Below are 16,001 nucleotides of genomic sequence, written 5' to 3' on the forward strand. Positions count from 1 at the left end.
TCTGGAGTCAGACTCGCTACCGTTGCGCCACCGGGCCACGTTAGAAAACTTATACACCTATTATTTAATTTACTTAGAAATATGTAAAATTTGTATTTGGAGATTCGATCTTGTTACGATAGGAAATGCTGCTAAACCGTTTCTCAGGGATCAAACTGTTTTTAAATTGAAATATTACGTGGGAAAAAGAAATAAAATCATTCATATTGTCTAAACTCATCTATTAGTTAATTTTATTGATTGCCACAGAATGAAATTGCTTGTTTTAAGTTTTTGGTAGTAAAAAGAGTTTAACTGCAAAAGTTAAAAAGTAACACATTGACCCGGACGTGATTTGAACACGCAACCTTCTGATCTGGAGTCAGACGCGCTACAGTTGCGCCACCGGGCCACGTTAGAAAACTTATACACCTATAATTTAATTTACTTAGAAATATGTAAAATTTGTTTTTGGAGATTGTTGTTACGATGGGAAATGCTGCTAAACAGTTTCTCAGGGATCAAACTGTTTTTAAATTGAAATATTACGTGGGAAAAAGAAATAAAATCATTCATATTGTCTAAACTCATCTATCAGTTAATTTTATTTATTGCCACAGAATGAAATTGCTTGTTTTAAGTTTTTGGTAGTAAAAAGAGTTTAACTGTAAAAGTTAAAAAGTAGCATCTTGACCCGGACGTGATTTGAACACGCAACCTTCTGATCTGGAGTCAGACGCGCTACCGTTGCGCCACCGGGCCACGTTAGAAAACTTATACACCTATAATTTAAATTACTTAGAGATATATAAAATTTGTTTTTGGAGATTCGATCTTGTTACTGTGGATTTAACTCACAAAGCAGAGTTTGCTAAAAATCATGACGTACACAAATAAAGTGGAACACATTTATTATTACTTTCAATGGTTAACTTAAATCTAAAATTCTAATTGAATATACAAATATAAATATCGGATCATCATACAATCGGCCAAAGACTCAAAAGATGAGTTGGCGGCTCATCCCTCTCCACCGGCATGAAAGAAGAAATTGTTCGTTCTTTTATAGATAACGATTTCGTTCGTCACATTGATTGAATGCTTGTTTCTTGAATTCCCTTCACTTCTTTCCTGGAAACGAATCTGAAAAATAAACTCAAACACTAAAGTTTATAACTGGAAACTATTTATTTCCACATTCGGCCCCATTATAAACTTTATCAATAAAATACTGAAATTTTTCTTTACTTAAAGGTTTCGTGAGAAAATCTGCTAAGTTGTCTTTACTACAGATGTACTCCAATTTAAATAAGTTTTCTTCTAACATATTTCTAATAAACTGATATCTTACGTCTATGTGCTTAGTTTTCACATTTTCAAACGAATTTTTGGAAAAATAAATTGCAGCTTTGTTGTCACAGAGTTGGATTGGTACTTCCATATTTTCTAATGCATTCAATTCATTTAAAACTCTTGAAAACCAAATAATTTCTTTAACAGATTCTATAAGTGAGATAAATTCGGATTCCATAGAACTAAGAGCTACACACTTTTGTTTACTTGTTTTCCAAGTGAACGGTACACCACCAAAATATATTATATGTCCACTTGATGAATATCTGTTGGTTAAATGGCATCCCCAATTAGCATCAGAAAAAGCTACTAAGTTATTTTGATTTACACTTGACAAGTTAATTTTTAAATCTTTCGTATTAAACACATAATTTAATAAATCAGCAAATATATTCCAATGTTGATAAGAATAACCATTACAATATTGCGATAAAATATTAACTGAGAAAGCAATATCAGGTCTACTTCTATTAGCTATAAAAGAAAGACAACCAATCAAAGTTCTATATGGGAATTTTTTCATTAAATCTGTTTCAAAAATTTCTTCTTCGTTAACTTTAGGTGGTAATTTAATTCCAGGTTTTAAAGGCAAATTTACAAAAGTTTTAGGTAATTCTTCAAGTTTCTTCATTAACTTTTCAATATAAGTTACTTGATGTAAATAAACCCTATCATTTACGGTTTCAAAGTTTACACCTAACAAATATTTCAATTTGCCTAAATCTTGAATTTCTAATTTACTTTTAAGTAAATCAACAGCTTCATCAATTTTGTTTTGGTCTTCCCCAAATAATACTAAGTCGTCGACATACACCAAAAGAATAACTTTAGATTTTAATTTATAAACACAATTACACCAAAGTAGTTTTTCAAAACCTAGTTGTACTAAAGTATTATCTAACTCAATATTCCACTTTCGTCCACTTTTTTTTAAACCATATATAGCTTTATTTAATTTACAAACTTTATATTCTTTACCTTTAACTTCAAATCCTTTCGGTTGAGACATATATAAAGTTTCACTTAAATTACCGTATAAATAAGCACTTTTAATATCCAGTTGTACACATTTCCAGCATAAACAACTTACTAATAAAATGAATAGAAATCGTATAATTGAAAAATTTACTACAGGTGAAAAAATGTCAGAAAAGTCTTTTCCTTTTACCTGTTTAAATCCTTGAGCTACCAGCCGGGACTTGAACTTCTTTATCTGGTTTTTATCATCTCGCTTCACATTATACGCCCATCTGCTTCCGATGATTTTGGCATTTTCTGGAGGTTCAACTAAATCCCATACTTTACGATTTTTCATCATTTGAATTTCATCTTCCATGGATTTATTCCACTTATCCTTGTCGGCTGATTCTTGGGTTTCCTCGTACGTTCTAGGCGATTCCAAGTTGTATACTTCGTCTTCAAAAATATCTTCGAAATCTTGAACTACACAATCCGTCGATGAATCTCCGCTATCTTCTTGCTTTGGACTTGTCGACTTAAATGAAAATAGTTCTGGTTGGAACTTTAATCCGTTCTTAGCACAAAATCGTTCTACGTCCATAGTTGATCGAAGTCTCTCTTTGCTTGAAGGTGGGTAATAGTAAACATCTATTCTTGAACTTAATTTTCTTGGTGCTTCAACTCTTTTCCACTCTTCAATTTTTATTGGTAGCATTTCTTTTTTCTTTGTAACAGTTTCTTCGTTATTGTCTAACACTTGTTCTTGGTAGCTGTCTTTGTATCTTACGTATTCACACTTCTTATTCTTCCCAAATAATGTCTCTACTCCATTTTTCGTTTCGTCAAAACTAGCATGAATAGTTTCTACTACTCTTCTTTCTTCTGGAATATAGATCCTATAACCCTTCGTTCTTGTTGAGTAGCCAACTAAGATTCCTAGTTTTGATGTCTTGTTCAATTTGTTGCGTTTTACCTTGGGTACGTGAACAAATGCCAAGGAACCAAATATTCTTAGATTTCGAACTGATGGCTTGTATCCATTCCAAATTTCAAAAGGTGTTAATCCATTTGTTAACTTGTGTTCACTTCGGTTTCGTACATGAACGTACATATATAGAGCTTCAGCCCAAAATCGGTCATTTAGTCCACTATCGTGAAGTGATGCTCGAACAGCTTCAACTGCGTCACGGTTGAATTTTTCTGCTATCCCGTTTTGTTCTGGTGAATAAGTTGAAGTTCGCTCTATTCGAATTCCCAGATTGTTTAAATAATCTTCAAACTCGGCGTGACAAAATTCCATTCCGTTGTCTGTTCGGACTGACTTCAATTTGCAGTTTAATTCTCTTTCAGATTTTACGAGATATGTTCTGAAACATTTAAAAACTTCTGTTTTCTTCTCTACAGTAAAAACTTCCACTTTTCTGGAAAAATCATCTATTATCGACAAAAAATATCGACTTCCACCCATTGAAGGTGTTGGAGAAGGTCCCCACAAATCCATATGCACCTTATCCAGTACTTTATTTGTTAGACGTTGATAATTCCTTTTAAAAGATGCTCGGGTAGACTTTGTCACTTTGCAAGTGATACAAGTTTCAGATTTACCTTTAAGTTGCTCAATTCCTTTTACAACATTGTTATTACTCATGTGCTTAACAAGACTGTCATTTAGGTGAGCAAATCTCCTATGACACAGTGTTACGTCTAATGCAGCGTTAATTTCATTTTTAAGTATTTCAGATTTACGTTTGTCAGGTAATCCTTTCACAATGTACAGTTTATCTATTCTAGGTACACTGAAGAAATATCTGCTACGGTTATCGTAGATTATCATTTTTGAATTTTGCCAAACAATTTTATATCCCGCTATATCAATATTAGATACAGCTATTAAGTTGCGTCGTAGATTTGGAGCATAGTATACGTTCTTTAATATAAGCTTTACGAATCTGTCGTTATCTTTAACAAAAAAAATTATGTCACCTACCCCTTCTACTTCTGATGTACTGTTCTTATCCCCGACGAGTACTTTTGCTTTCTTCAGAGGTCTAAATGTCTCGAACCATTCTCGTCTGTTCGTGAAATGGGATGTTGCTGCTGAGTCAATAAGCCATTCTTCTAAATCCAGTTCCGTGCTGTCGACCGAGGCAACTTCTTCGTTAATTTCAATATCCGTATAGAAAAGACCAGTAGCGGGATTTTGCCTCACACTTTGACGATCTTGCATCTTATTTGCAGTTTTGCTTGCTCTGCAGTCTCTTGAATAATGACCTTGTTTATTGCAGTTGAAACACGGCCCCATACCTTTAGGTCGATATCCTTTGCTCTGCAAGTTTCGTCTGTATCCAGTTTCTTGTGTACTTCTCCGGCCCAGACCGCTTCCGCTGTGTGGAATGTCTTCGTGCTTCGACAAATTCCTTTCTCTTGATGATTTTATGTCTGTTTTAGCTAAGTAAGCATTTGTAACTGAATCGAACCCACTATCTCGAGCTTTTAGTTGGATTCTTCCGGATTCGCTGATCAATTGACTCTCAATATTATTTATTGTAAATTCCGAATCCTTTAAACGATATAAGATCTGTACTAAATTGTCATATTCTTCCGGAAGTTTTCTTATTATCTGGAAACATACTAATAGTTCGGGAATCTCGAATCCAGCTTCTTTAATCTGTGCAGTTTTATCTCGAACTCGTTGACAGAATATTCCAATCACCTCTTCATTTGGCTGAAATTTCAATTCGTAAAATTCATCTACCAGGCCAGCAATTCTTGCTCTTGATTTAGGTTCAAAATTTTCTTTTAGAAAGTCCCAAGCTTTTCTTCCATCTGTCGTAGACTGAATCAACTTTAAAAATTGACGTTCAACACCTTGATATATTGTAGAATAAGCTCTAGCTTTCCTTATCTCGAAACTCTGTTTAACTGATTCTGGGGCAGTGTCTACAGGTGGTGGTGGGGGTTCAGCACCACCGACGAATTCCCAACTTCCACGATCCATCAGAGACACTCTCATGTCACACTTCCAACTATCGTAGTTGAATGCTCCAAGTTTGGGAAAGGCTAAGTTCGTTGATTCGGAATTTCCTTCCATATTCAAAACTTGGTTTCTTCCTGCTATTAAAATAAATCTTTCAGCTCCCAGAAAAAATTTCTTCTTAATCTATATCGTTGACGTGGGCAAAGGCGTTGACGTTTGCAAATAGCGTTGAGGTGGGCAAAGGCCCATAACCTTTGTGGATTTAACTCACAAAGCAGAGTTTGCTAAAAATCATGACGTACACAAATAAAGTGGAACACATTTATAATTACTTTCAATGGTTAACTTAAATCTAAAATTCTAATTGAATAAACAAATATAAATATCGGATCATCATACAATCGGCCAAAGACTCAAAAGATGAGTTGGCGGCTCATCCCTCTCCACCGGCATGAAAGAAGAAATTGTTCGTTCTTTTATAGATAACGATTTCGTTCGTCACATTGATTGAATGCTTGTTTCTTGAATTCCCTTCACTTCCTTCCTGGAAACGAATCTGAAAAATAAACTCAAACACTAAAGTTTATAACTGGAAACTATTTATTTCCACAGTTACGATGGGAAATGCTGCTAAACCGTTTCTCAGGGATCAAACTGTTTTTAAATTGAAATATTACGTGGGAAAAAGAAATAAAATCATTCATATTGTCTAAACTCATCTATCAGTTAATTTTATTTATTGCCACAGAATGAAATTGCTTGTTTTAAGTTTTTGGTAGTAAAAAGAGTTTAACTGTAAAAGTTAAAAAGTAACATATTGACCCGGACGTGATTTGAACACGCAACCTTCTGATCTGGAGTCAGACGCGCTACCGTTGCGCCACCGGGCCACGTTAGAAAGCTTATAAACCTATAATTTAATTTACTTAGAAATATGTAAAATTTGTTTTTGGAGATTCTTGTTACGATAGGAAATGCTGCTAAACCGTTTCTCAGGGATCAAACTGTTTTTAAATTGAAATATAACGTGGAAAAAAGAAATAAAATCATTCATATTGTCTAAACTCATCTATCAGTTAATTTTATTTATTGCCACAGAATGAAATTGCTTGTTTTAAGTTTTTGGTAGTAAAAAGAGTTTAACTGTAAAAGTTAAAAAGTAACATATTGACCCGAACGTGATTTGAACACGCAACCTTCTGATCTAGAGTCAGACGCGCTACCGTTGCGCAACCGGGCCACGTTAGAAAGCTTATACACCTATAATTTAATTTACTTAGAAATATGTAAAATTTGTTTTTGGAGATTGTTGTTACGATGGGAAATGCTGCTAAACAGTTTCTCAGGGATCAAACTGTTTTTAAATTGAAATATTACGTGGGAAAAAGAAATAAAATCATTCATATTGTCTAAACTCATCTATCAGTTAATTTTATTTATTGCCACAGAATGAAATTGCTTGTTTTAAGTTTTTGGTAGTAAAAAGAGTTTAACTGTAAAAGTTAAAAAGTAGCATCTTGACCCGGACGTGATTTGAACACGCAACCTTCTGATCTGGAGTCAGACGCGCTACCGTTGCGCCACCGGGCCACGTTAAAAAACTTATACACCTATAATTTAAATTACTTAGAGATATATAAAATTTGTTTTTGGAGATTCGATCTTGTTACGATGGGAAATGCTGCTAAACCGTTTCTCAGGGATCAAACTGTTTTTAAATTGAAATATTACGTGGTAAAAAGAAATAAAATCATTCATATTGTCTAAACTCATCTATTAGTTAATTTCATTTATTGCCACAGAATGAAATTGCTTGTTTTAAGTTTTTGGTAGTAAAAAGAGTTTAACTGTGAAAGTTAAAAAGTAACATCTTGACCCGGACGTGATTTGAACACGCAACCTTCTGATCTGGAGTCAGACTCGCTACCGTTGCGCCACCGGGCCACGTTAGAAAACTTATACACCTATTATTTAATTTACTTAGAAATATGTAAAATTTGTATTTGGAGATTCGATCTTGTTACGATAGGAAATGCTGCTAAACCGTTTCTCAGGGATCAAACTGTTTTTAAATTGAAATATTACGTGGGAAAAAGAAATAAAATCATTCATATTGTCTAAACTCATCTATTAGTTAATTTTATTTATTGCCACAGAATGAAATTGCTTGTTTTAAGTTTTTGGTAGTAAAAAGAGTTTAACTGCAAAAGTTAAAAAGTAACACATTGACCCGGACGTGATTTGAACACGCAACCTTCTGATCTGGAGTCAGACGCGCTACAGTTGCGCCACCGGGCCACGTTAGAAAACTTATACACCTATAATTTAATTTACTTAGAAATATGTAAAATTTGTTTTTGGAGATTGTTGTTACGATGGGAAATGCTGCTAAACAGTTTCTCAGGGATCAAACTGTTTTTAAATTGAAATATTACGTGGGAAAAAGAAATAAAATCATTCATATTGTCTAAACTCATCTATCAGTTAATTTTATTTATTGCCACAGAATGAAATTGCTTGTTTTAAGTTTTTGGTAGTAAAAAGAGTTTAACTGTAAAAGTTAAAAAGTAGCATCTTGACCCGGACGTGATTTGAACACGCAACCTTCTGATCTGGAGTCAGACGCGCTACAGTTGCGCCACCGGGCCACGTTAGAAAACTTATACACCTATAATTTAATTTACTTAGAAATATGTAAAATTTGTTTTTGGAGATTGTTGTTACGATAGGAAATGCTGCTAAACCGTTTCTCAGGGATCAAACTGTTTTTAAATTGAAATATTACGTGGAAAAAAGAAATAAAATCATTCATATTGTCTAAACTCATCTATCAGTTAATTTTATTTATTGCCACAGAATGAAATTGCTTGTTTTAAGTTTTTGGTAGTAAAAAGAGTTTAACTGTAAAAGTTAAAAAGTAACATATTGACCCGAACGTGATTTGAACACGCAACCTTCTGATCTAGAGTCAGACGCGCTACCGTTGCGCAACCGGGCCACGTTAGAAAGCTTATACACCTATAATTTAATTTACTTAGAAATATGTAAAATTTGTTTTTGGAGATTGTTGTTACGATGGGAAATGCTGCTAAACAGTTTCTCAGGGATCAAACTGTTTTTAAATTGAAATATTACGTGGGAAAAAGAAATAAAATCATTCATATTGTCTAAACTCATCTATCAGTTAATTTTATTTATTGCCACAGAATGAAATTGCTTGTTTTAAGTTTTTGGTAGTAAAAAGAGTTTAACTGTAAAAGTTAAAAAGTAGCATCTTGACCCGGACGTGATTTGAACACGCAACCTTCTGATCTGGAGTCAGACGCGCTACCGTTGCGCCACCGGGCCACGTTAAAAAACTTATACACCTATAATTTAAATTACTTAGAGATATATAAAATTTGTTTTTGGAGATTCGATCTTGTTACGATGGGAAATGCTGCTAAACCGTTTCTCAGGGATCAAACTGTTTTTAAATTGAAATATTACGTGGTAAAAAGAAATAAAATCATTCATATTGTCTAAACTCATCTATTAGTTAATTTCATTTATTGCCACAGAATGAAATTGCTTGTTTTAAGTTTTTGGTAGTAAAAAGAGTTTAACTGTGAAAGTTAAAAAGTAACATCTTGACCCGGACGTGATTTGAACACGCAACCTTCTGATCTGGAGTCAGACTCGCTACCGTTGCGCCACCGGGCCACGTTAGAAAACTTATACACCTATTATTTAATTTACTTAGAATTATGTAAAATTTGTATTTGGAGATTCGATCTTGTTACGATAGGAAATGCTGCTAAACCGTTTCTCAGGGATCAAACTGTTTTTAAATTGAAATATTACGTGGGAAAAAGAAATAAAATCATTCATATTGTCTAAACTCATCTATTAGTTAATTTTATTTATTGCCACAGAATGAAATTGCTTGTTTTAAGTTTTTGGTAGTAAAAAGAGTTTAACTGCAAAAGTTAAAAAGTAACACATTGACCCGGACGTGATTTGAACACGCAACCTTCTGATCTGGAGTCAGACGCGCTACAGTTGCGCCACCGGGCCACGTTAGAAAACTTATACACCTATAATTTAATTTACTTAGAAATATGTAAAATTTGTTTTTGGAGATTGTTGTTACGATGGGAAATGCTGCTAAACAGTTTCTCAGGGATCAAACTGTTTTTAAATTGAAATATTACGTGGGAAAAAGAAATAAAATCATTCATATTGTCTAAACTCATCTATCAGTTAATTTTATTTATTGCCACAGAATGAAATTGCTTGTTTTAAGTTTTTGGTAGTAAAAAGAGTTTAACTGTAAAAGTTAAAAAGTAGCATCTTGACCCGGACGTGATTTGAACACGCAACCTTCTGATCTGGAGTCAGACGCGCTACCGTTGCGCCACCGGGCCACGTTAGAAAACTTATACACCTATAATTTAAATTACTTAGAGATATATAAAATTTGTTTTTGGAGATTCGATCTTGTTACTGTGGATTTAACTCACAAAGCAGAGTTTGCTAAAAATCATGACGTACACAAATAAAGTGGAACACATTTATTATTACTTTCAATGGTTAACTTAAATCTAAAATTCTAATTGAATATACAAATATAAATATCGGATCATCATACAATCGGCCAAAGACTCAAAAGATGAGTTGGCGGCTCATCCCTCTCCACCGGCATGAAAGAAGAAATTGTTCGTTCTTTTATAGATAACGATTTCGTTCGTCACATTGATTGAATGCTTGTTTCTTGAATTCCCTTCACTTCTTTCCTGGAAACGAATCTGAAAAATAAACTCAAACACTAAAGTTTATAACTGGAAACTATTTATTTCCACATTCGGCCCCATTATAAACTTTATCAATAAAATACTGAAATTTTTCTTTACTTAAAGGTTTCGTGAGAAAATCTGCTAAGTTGTCTTTACTACAGATGTACTCCAATTTAAATAAGTTTTCTTCTAACATATTTCTAATAAACTGATATCTTACGTCTATGTGCTTAGTTTTCACATTTTCAAACGAATTTTTGGAAAAATAAATTGCAGCTTTGTTGTCACAGAGTTGGATTGGTACTTCCATATTTTCTAATGCATTCAATTCATTTAAAACTCTTGAAAACCAAATAATTTCTTTAACAGATTCTATAAGTGAGATAAATTCGGATTCCATAGAACTAAGAGCTACACACTTTTGTTTACTTGTTTTCCAAGTGAACGGTACACCACCAAAATATATTATATGTCCACTTGATGAATATCTGTTGGTTAAATGGCATCCCCAATTAGCATCAGAAAAAGCTACTAAGTTATTTTGATTTACACTTGACAAGTTAATTTTTAAATCTTTCGTATTAAACACATAATTTAATAAATCAGCAAATATATTCCAATGTTGATAAGAATAACCATTACAATATTGCGATAAAATATTAACTGAGAAAGCAATATCAGGTCTACTTCTATTAGCTATAAAAGAAAGACAACCAATCAAAGTTCTATATGGGAATTTTTTCATTAAATCTGTTTCAAAAATTTCTTCTTCGTTAACTTTAGGTGGTAATTTAATTCCAGGTTTTAAAGGCAAATTTACAAAAGTTTTAGGTAATTCTTCAAGTTTCTTCATTAACTTTTCAATATAAGTTACTTGATGTAAATAAACCCTATCATTTACGGTTTCAAAGTTTACACCTAACAAATATTTCAATTTGCCTAAATCTTGAATTTCTAATTTACTTTTAAGTAAATCAACAGCTTCATCAATTTTGTTTTGGTCTTCCCCAAATAATACTAAGTCGTCGACATACACCAAAAGAATAACTTTAGATTTTAATTTATAAACACAATTACACCAAAGTAGTTTTTCAAAACCTAGTTGTACTAAAGTATTATCTAACTCAATATTCCACTTTCGTCCACTTTTTTTTAAACCATATATAGCTTTATTTAATTTACAAACTTTATATTCTTTACCTTTAACTTCAAATCCTTTCGGTTGAGACATATATAAAGTTTCACTTAAATTACCGTATAAATAAGCACTTTTAATATCCAGTTGTACACATTTCCAGCATAAACAACTTACTAATAAAATGAATAGAAATCGTATAATTGAAAAATTTACTACAGGTGAAAAAATGTCAGAAAAGTCTTTTCCTTTTACCTGTTTAAATCCTTGAGCTACCAGCCGGGACTTGAACTTCTTTATCTGGTTTTTATCATCTCGCTTCACATTATACGCCCATCTGCTTCCGATGATTTTGGCATTTTCTGGAGGTTCAACTAAATCCCATACTTTACGATTTTTCATCATTTGAATTTCATCTTCCATGGATTTATTCCACTTATCCTTGTCGGCTGATTCTTGGGTTTCCTCGTACGTTCTAGGCGATTCCAAGTTGTATACTTCGTCTTCAAAAATATCTTCGAAATCTTGAACTACACAATCCGTCGATGAATCTCCGCTATCTTCTTGCTTTGGACTTGTCGACTTAAATGAAAATAGTTCTGGTTGGAACTTTAATCCGTTCTTAGCACAAAATCGTTCTACGTCCATAGTTGATCGAAGTCTCTCTTTGCTTGAAGGTGGGTAATAGTAAACATCTATTCTTGAACTTAATTTTCTTGGTGCTTCAACTCTTTTCCACTCTTCAATTTTTATTGGTAGCATTTCTTTTTTCTTTGTAACAGTTTCTTCGTTATTGTCTAACACTTGTTCTTGGTAGCTGTCTTTGTATCTTACGTATTCACACTTCTTATTCTTCCCAAATAATGTCTCTACTCCATTTTTCGTTTCGTCAAAACTAGCATGAATAGTTTCTACTACTCTTCTTTCTTCTGGAATATAGATCCTATAACCCTTCGTTCTTGTTGAGTAGCCAACTAAGATTCCTAGTTTTGATGTCTTGTTCAATTTGTTGCGTTTTACCTTGGGTACGTGAACAAATGCCAAGGAACCAAATATTCTTAGATTTCGAACTGATGGCTTGTATCCATTCCAAATTTCAAAAGGTGTTAATCCATTTGTTAACTTGTGTTCACTTCGGTTTCGTACATGAACGTACATATATAGAGCTTCAGCCCAAAATCGGTCATTTAGTCCACTATCGTGAAGTGATGCTCGAACAGCTTCAACTGCGTCACGGTTGAATTTTTCTGCTATCCCGTTTTGTTCTGGTGAATAAGTTGAAGTTCGCTCTATTCGAATTCCCAGATTGTTTAAATAATCTTCAAACTCGGCGTGACAAAATTCCATTCCGTTGTCTGTTCGGACTGACTTCAATTTGCAGTTTAATTCTCTTTCAGATTTTACGAGATATGTTCTGAAACATTTAAAAACTTCTGTTTTCTTCTCTACAGTAAAAACTTCCACTTTTCTGGAAAAATCATCTATTATCGACAAAAAATATCGACTTCCACCCATTGAAGGTGTTGGAGAAGGTCCCCACAAATCCATATGCACCTTATCCAGTACTTTATTTGTTAGACGTTGATAATTCCTTTTAAAAGATGCTCGGGTAGACTTTGTCACTTTGCAAGTGATACAAGTTTCAGATTTACCTTTAAGTTGCTCAATTCCTTTTACAACATTGTTATTACTCATGTGCTTAACAAGACTGTCATTTAGGTGAGCAAATCTCCTATGACACAGTGTTACGTCTAATGCAGCGTTAATTTCATTTTTAAGTATTTCAGATTTACGTTTGTCAGGTAATCCTTTCACAATGTACAGTTTATCTATTCTAGGTACACTGAAGAAATATCTGCTACGGTTATCGTAGATTATCATTTTTGAATTTTGCCAAACAATTTTATATCCCGCTATATCAATATTAGATACAGCTATTAAGTTGCGTCGTAGATTTGGAGCATAGTATACGTTCTTTAATATAAGCTTTACGAATCTGTCGTTATCTTTAACAAAAAAAATTATGTCACCTACCCCTTCTACTTCTGATGTACTGTTCTTATCCCCGACGAGTACTTTTGCTTTCTTCAGAGGTCTAAATGTCTCGAACCATTCTCGTCTGTTCGTGAAATGGGATGTTGCTGCTGAGTCAATAAGCCATTCTTCTAAATCCAGTTCCGTGCTGTCGACCGAGGCAACTTCTTCGTTAATTTCAATATCCGTATAGAAAAGACCAGTAGCGGGATTTTGCCTCACACTTTGACGATCTTGCATCTTATTTGCAGTTTTGCTTGCTCTGCAGTCTCTTGAATAATGACCTTGTTTATTGCAGTTGAAACACGGCCCCATACCTTTAGGTCGATATCCTTTGCTCTGCAAGTTTCGTCTGTATCCAGTTTCTTGTGTACTTCTCCGGCCCAGACCGCTTCCGCTGTGTGGAATGTCTTCGTGCTTCGACAAATTCCTTTCTCTTGATGATTTTATGTCTGTTTTAGCTAAGTAAGCATTTGTAACTGAATCGAACCCACTATCTCGAGCTTTTAGTTGGATTCTTCCGGATTCGCTGATCAATTGACTCTCAATATTATTTATTGTAAATTCCGAATCCTTTAAACGATATAAGATCTGTACTAAATTGTCATATTCTTCCGGAAGTTTTCTTATTATCTGGAAACATACTAATAGTTCGGGAATCTCGAATCCAGCTTCTTTAATCTGTGCAGTTTTATCTCGAACTCGTTGACAGAATATTCCAATCACCTCTTCATTTGGCTGAAATTTCAATTCGTAAAATTCATCTACCAGGCCAGCAATTCTTGCTCTTGATTTAGGTTCAAAATTTTCTTTTAGAAAGTCCCAAGCTTTTCTTCCATCTGTCGTAGACTGAATCAACTTTAAAAATTGACGTTCAACACCTTGATATATTGTAGAATAAGCTCTAGCTTTCCTTATCTCGAAACTCTGTTTAACTGATTCTGGGGCAGTGTCTACAGGTGGTGGTGGGGGTTCAGCACCACCGACGAATTCCCAACTTCCACGATCCATCAGAGACACTCTCATGTCACACTTCCAACTATCGTAGTTGAATGCTCCAAGTTTGGGAAAGGCTAAGTTCGTTGATTCGGAATTTCCTTCCATATTCAAAACTTGGTTTCTTCCTGCTATTAAAATAAATCTTTCAGCTCCCAGAAAAAATTTCTTCTTAATCTATATCGTTGACGTGGGCAAAGGCGTTGACGTTTGCAAATAGCGTTGAGGTGGGCAAAGGCCCATAACCTTTGTGGATTTAACTCACAAAGCAGAGTTTGCTAAAAATCATGACGTACACAAATAAAGTGGAACACATTTATAATTACTTTCAATGGTTAACTTAAATCTAAAATTCTAATTGAATAAACAAATATAAATATCGGATCATCATACAATCGGCCAAAGACTCAAAAGATGAGTTGGCGGCTCATCCCTCTCCACCGGCATGAAAGAAGAAATTGTTCGTTCTTTTATAGATAACGATTTCGTTCGTCACATTGATTGAATGCTTGTTTCTTGAATTCCCTTCACTTCCTTCCTGGAAACGAATCTGAAAAATAAACTCAAACACTAAAGTTTATAACTGGAAACTATTTATTTCCACAGTTACGATGGGAAATGCTGCTAAACCGTTTCTCAGGGATCAAACTGTTTTTAAATTGAAATATTACGTGGGAAAAAGAAATAAAATCATTCATATTGTCTAAACTCATCTATCAGTTAATTTTATTTATTGCCACAGAATGAAATTGCTTGTTTTAAGTTTTTGGTAGTAAAAAGAGTTTAACTGTAAAAGTTAAAAAGTAACATATTGACCCGGACGTGATTTGAACACGCAACCTTCTGATCTGGAGTCAGACGCGCTACCGTTGCGCCACCGGGCCACGTTAGAAAGCTTATAAACCTATAATTTAATTTACTTAGAAATATGTAAAATTTGTTTTTGGAGATTGTTGTTACGATGGGAAATGCTGCTAAACAGTTTCTCAGGGATCAAACTGTTTTTAAATTGAAATATTACGTGGGAAAAAGAAATAAAATCATTCATATTGTCTAAACCAATCTATTAGTAAATTTTATTTATTGCCACAGAATGAAATTGCTTGTTTTAAGTTTTTGGTAGTAAAAAGAGTTTAACTGTAAAAGTTAAAAAGTAACACATTGACCCGGACGTGATTTGAACACGCAACCTTCTGATGTGGAGTCAGACGCGCTACCGTTGCGCCACCGGGCCACGTTAGAAAACTTATACACCTATAATTTAAATTACTTAGAAATATGTAAAATTTGTTTTGGGAGATTCTTGTTACGATAGGAAATTCTGCTAAACCGTTTCTCAGGGATCAAACTGTTTTTAAATTGAAATATTACGTGGAAAAAAGAAATAAAATCATTCATATTGTCTAAACTCATCTATCAGTTAATTTTATTTATTGCCACAGAATGAAATTGCTTGTTTTAAGTTTTTGGTAGTAAAAAGAGTTTAACTGTAAAAGTTAAAAAGTAAGATATTGACCCGGACGTGATTTGAACACGCAACCTTCTGATCTGGAGTCAGACGCGCTACAGTTGCGCCACCGGGCCACGTTAGAAAACTTATACACCTATAATTTAATTTACTTAGAAATATGTAAAATTTGTTTTTGGAGATTGTTGTTACGATGGGAAATGCTGCTAAACTGTTTCTCAGGGATCAAACTGTTTTTAAATTGAAATATTACGTGGGAAAAAGAAATAAAATCATTCATATTGTCTAAACTCATCTATCAGTTAATTTTATTTATTGCCACAG

At 33.7% G+C, this 16,001-nt stretch overlaps 2 protein-coding genes and 14 non-coding genes across 16 annotated transcripts in view; 1 reads left to right on the forward strand and 15 right to left on the reverse strand.

The window, feature by feature from the left end:
• The window catches only part of LOC147802258 (uncharacterized), a 106,614-nt gene extending 92,297 nt beyond the window's left edge, over positions 1–14,317 (reverse strand). Inside the window, exons 1-2 of the mRNA XM_087152687.1 lie at positions 11,008–14,317; positions 2,074–5,403 (exon numbers count right to left, since the gene is read on the reverse strand). Coding sequence (XP_087008813.1) covers positions 2,074–5,403; positions 11,008–14,317 — 6,640 coding nt within the window. The remainder of the gene's footprint in view (positions 1–2,073; positions 5,404–11,007) is intronic.
• The window catches only part of LOC107446022 (uncharacterized), a 194,463-nt gene that overhangs the window by 120,290 nt on the left and 58,172 nt on the right, over positions 1–16,001 (forward strand). The gene's annotated exons all lie outside the window — the stretch shown is intronic.
• TRNAW-CCA (transfer RNA tryptophan (anticodon CCA)) lies at positions 320–391 on the reverse strand. Its single transcript has one exon. It is a non-coding gene; the product is annotated as a tRNA-Trp (tRNA).
• Positions 670–741, reverse strand: TRNAW-CCA (transfer RNA tryptophan (anticodon CCA)). The gene has a single exon. It is a non-coding gene; the product is annotated as a tRNA-Trp (tRNA).
• Positions 6,088–6,159, reverse strand: TRNAW-CCA (transfer RNA tryptophan (anticodon CCA)). Its single transcript has one exon. It is a non-coding gene; the product is annotated as a tRNA-Trp (tRNA).
• TRNAW-CCA (transfer RNA tryptophan (anticodon CCA)) lies at positions 6,788–6,859 on the reverse strand. The gene has a single exon. It is a non-coding gene; the product is annotated as a tRNA-Trp (tRNA).
• TRNAW-CCA (transfer RNA tryptophan (anticodon CCA)) lies at positions 7,142–7,213 on the reverse strand. Its single transcript has one exon. It is a non-coding gene; the product is annotated as a tRNA-Trp (tRNA).
• TRNAW-CCA (transfer RNA tryptophan (anticodon CCA)) lies at positions 7,496–7,567 on the reverse strand. The gene has a single exon. It is a non-coding gene; the product is annotated as a tRNA-Trp (tRNA).
• On the reverse strand, positions 7,846–7,917 carry TRNAW-CCA (transfer RNA tryptophan (anticodon CCA)). The gene has a single exon. It is a non-coding gene; the product is annotated as a tRNA-Trp (tRNA).
• On the reverse strand, positions 8,546–8,617 carry TRNAW-CCA (transfer RNA tryptophan (anticodon CCA)). The gene has a single exon. It is a non-coding gene; the product is annotated as a tRNA-Trp (tRNA).
• Positions 8,900–8,971, reverse strand: TRNAW-CCA (transfer RNA tryptophan (anticodon CCA)). Its single transcript has one exon. It is a non-coding gene; the product is annotated as a tRNA-Trp (tRNA).
• Positions 9,254–9,325, reverse strand: TRNAW-CCA (transfer RNA tryptophan (anticodon CCA)). Its single transcript has one exon. It is a non-coding gene; the product is annotated as a tRNA-Trp (tRNA).
• Positions 9,604–9,675, reverse strand: TRNAW-CCA (transfer RNA tryptophan (anticodon CCA)). Its single transcript has one exon. It is a non-coding gene; the product is annotated as a tRNA-Trp (tRNA).
• On the reverse strand, positions 15,022–15,093 carry TRNAW-CCA (transfer RNA tryptophan (anticodon CCA)). Its single transcript has one exon. It is a non-coding gene; the product is annotated as a tRNA-Trp (tRNA).
• On the reverse strand, positions 15,372–15,443 carry TRNAW-CCA (transfer RNA tryptophan (anticodon CCA)). Its single transcript has one exon. It is a non-coding gene; the product is annotated as a tRNA-Trp (tRNA).
• TRNAW-CCA (transfer RNA tryptophan (anticodon CCA)) lies at positions 15,722–15,793 on the reverse strand. The gene has a single exon. It is a non-coding gene; the product is annotated as a tRNA-Trp (tRNA).

The sequence above is a fragment of the Parasteatoda tepidariorum genome, chromosome 10 (genome assembly GCF_982258835.1).
Source record: "Parasteatoda tepidariorum strain Cologne lab strain chromosome 10, Ptep-v5.0, whole genome shotgun sequence".
Lineage (NCBI taxonomy): Eukaryota > Metazoa > Arthropoda > Arachnida > Araneae > Theridiidae > Parasteatoda > Parasteatoda tepidariorum.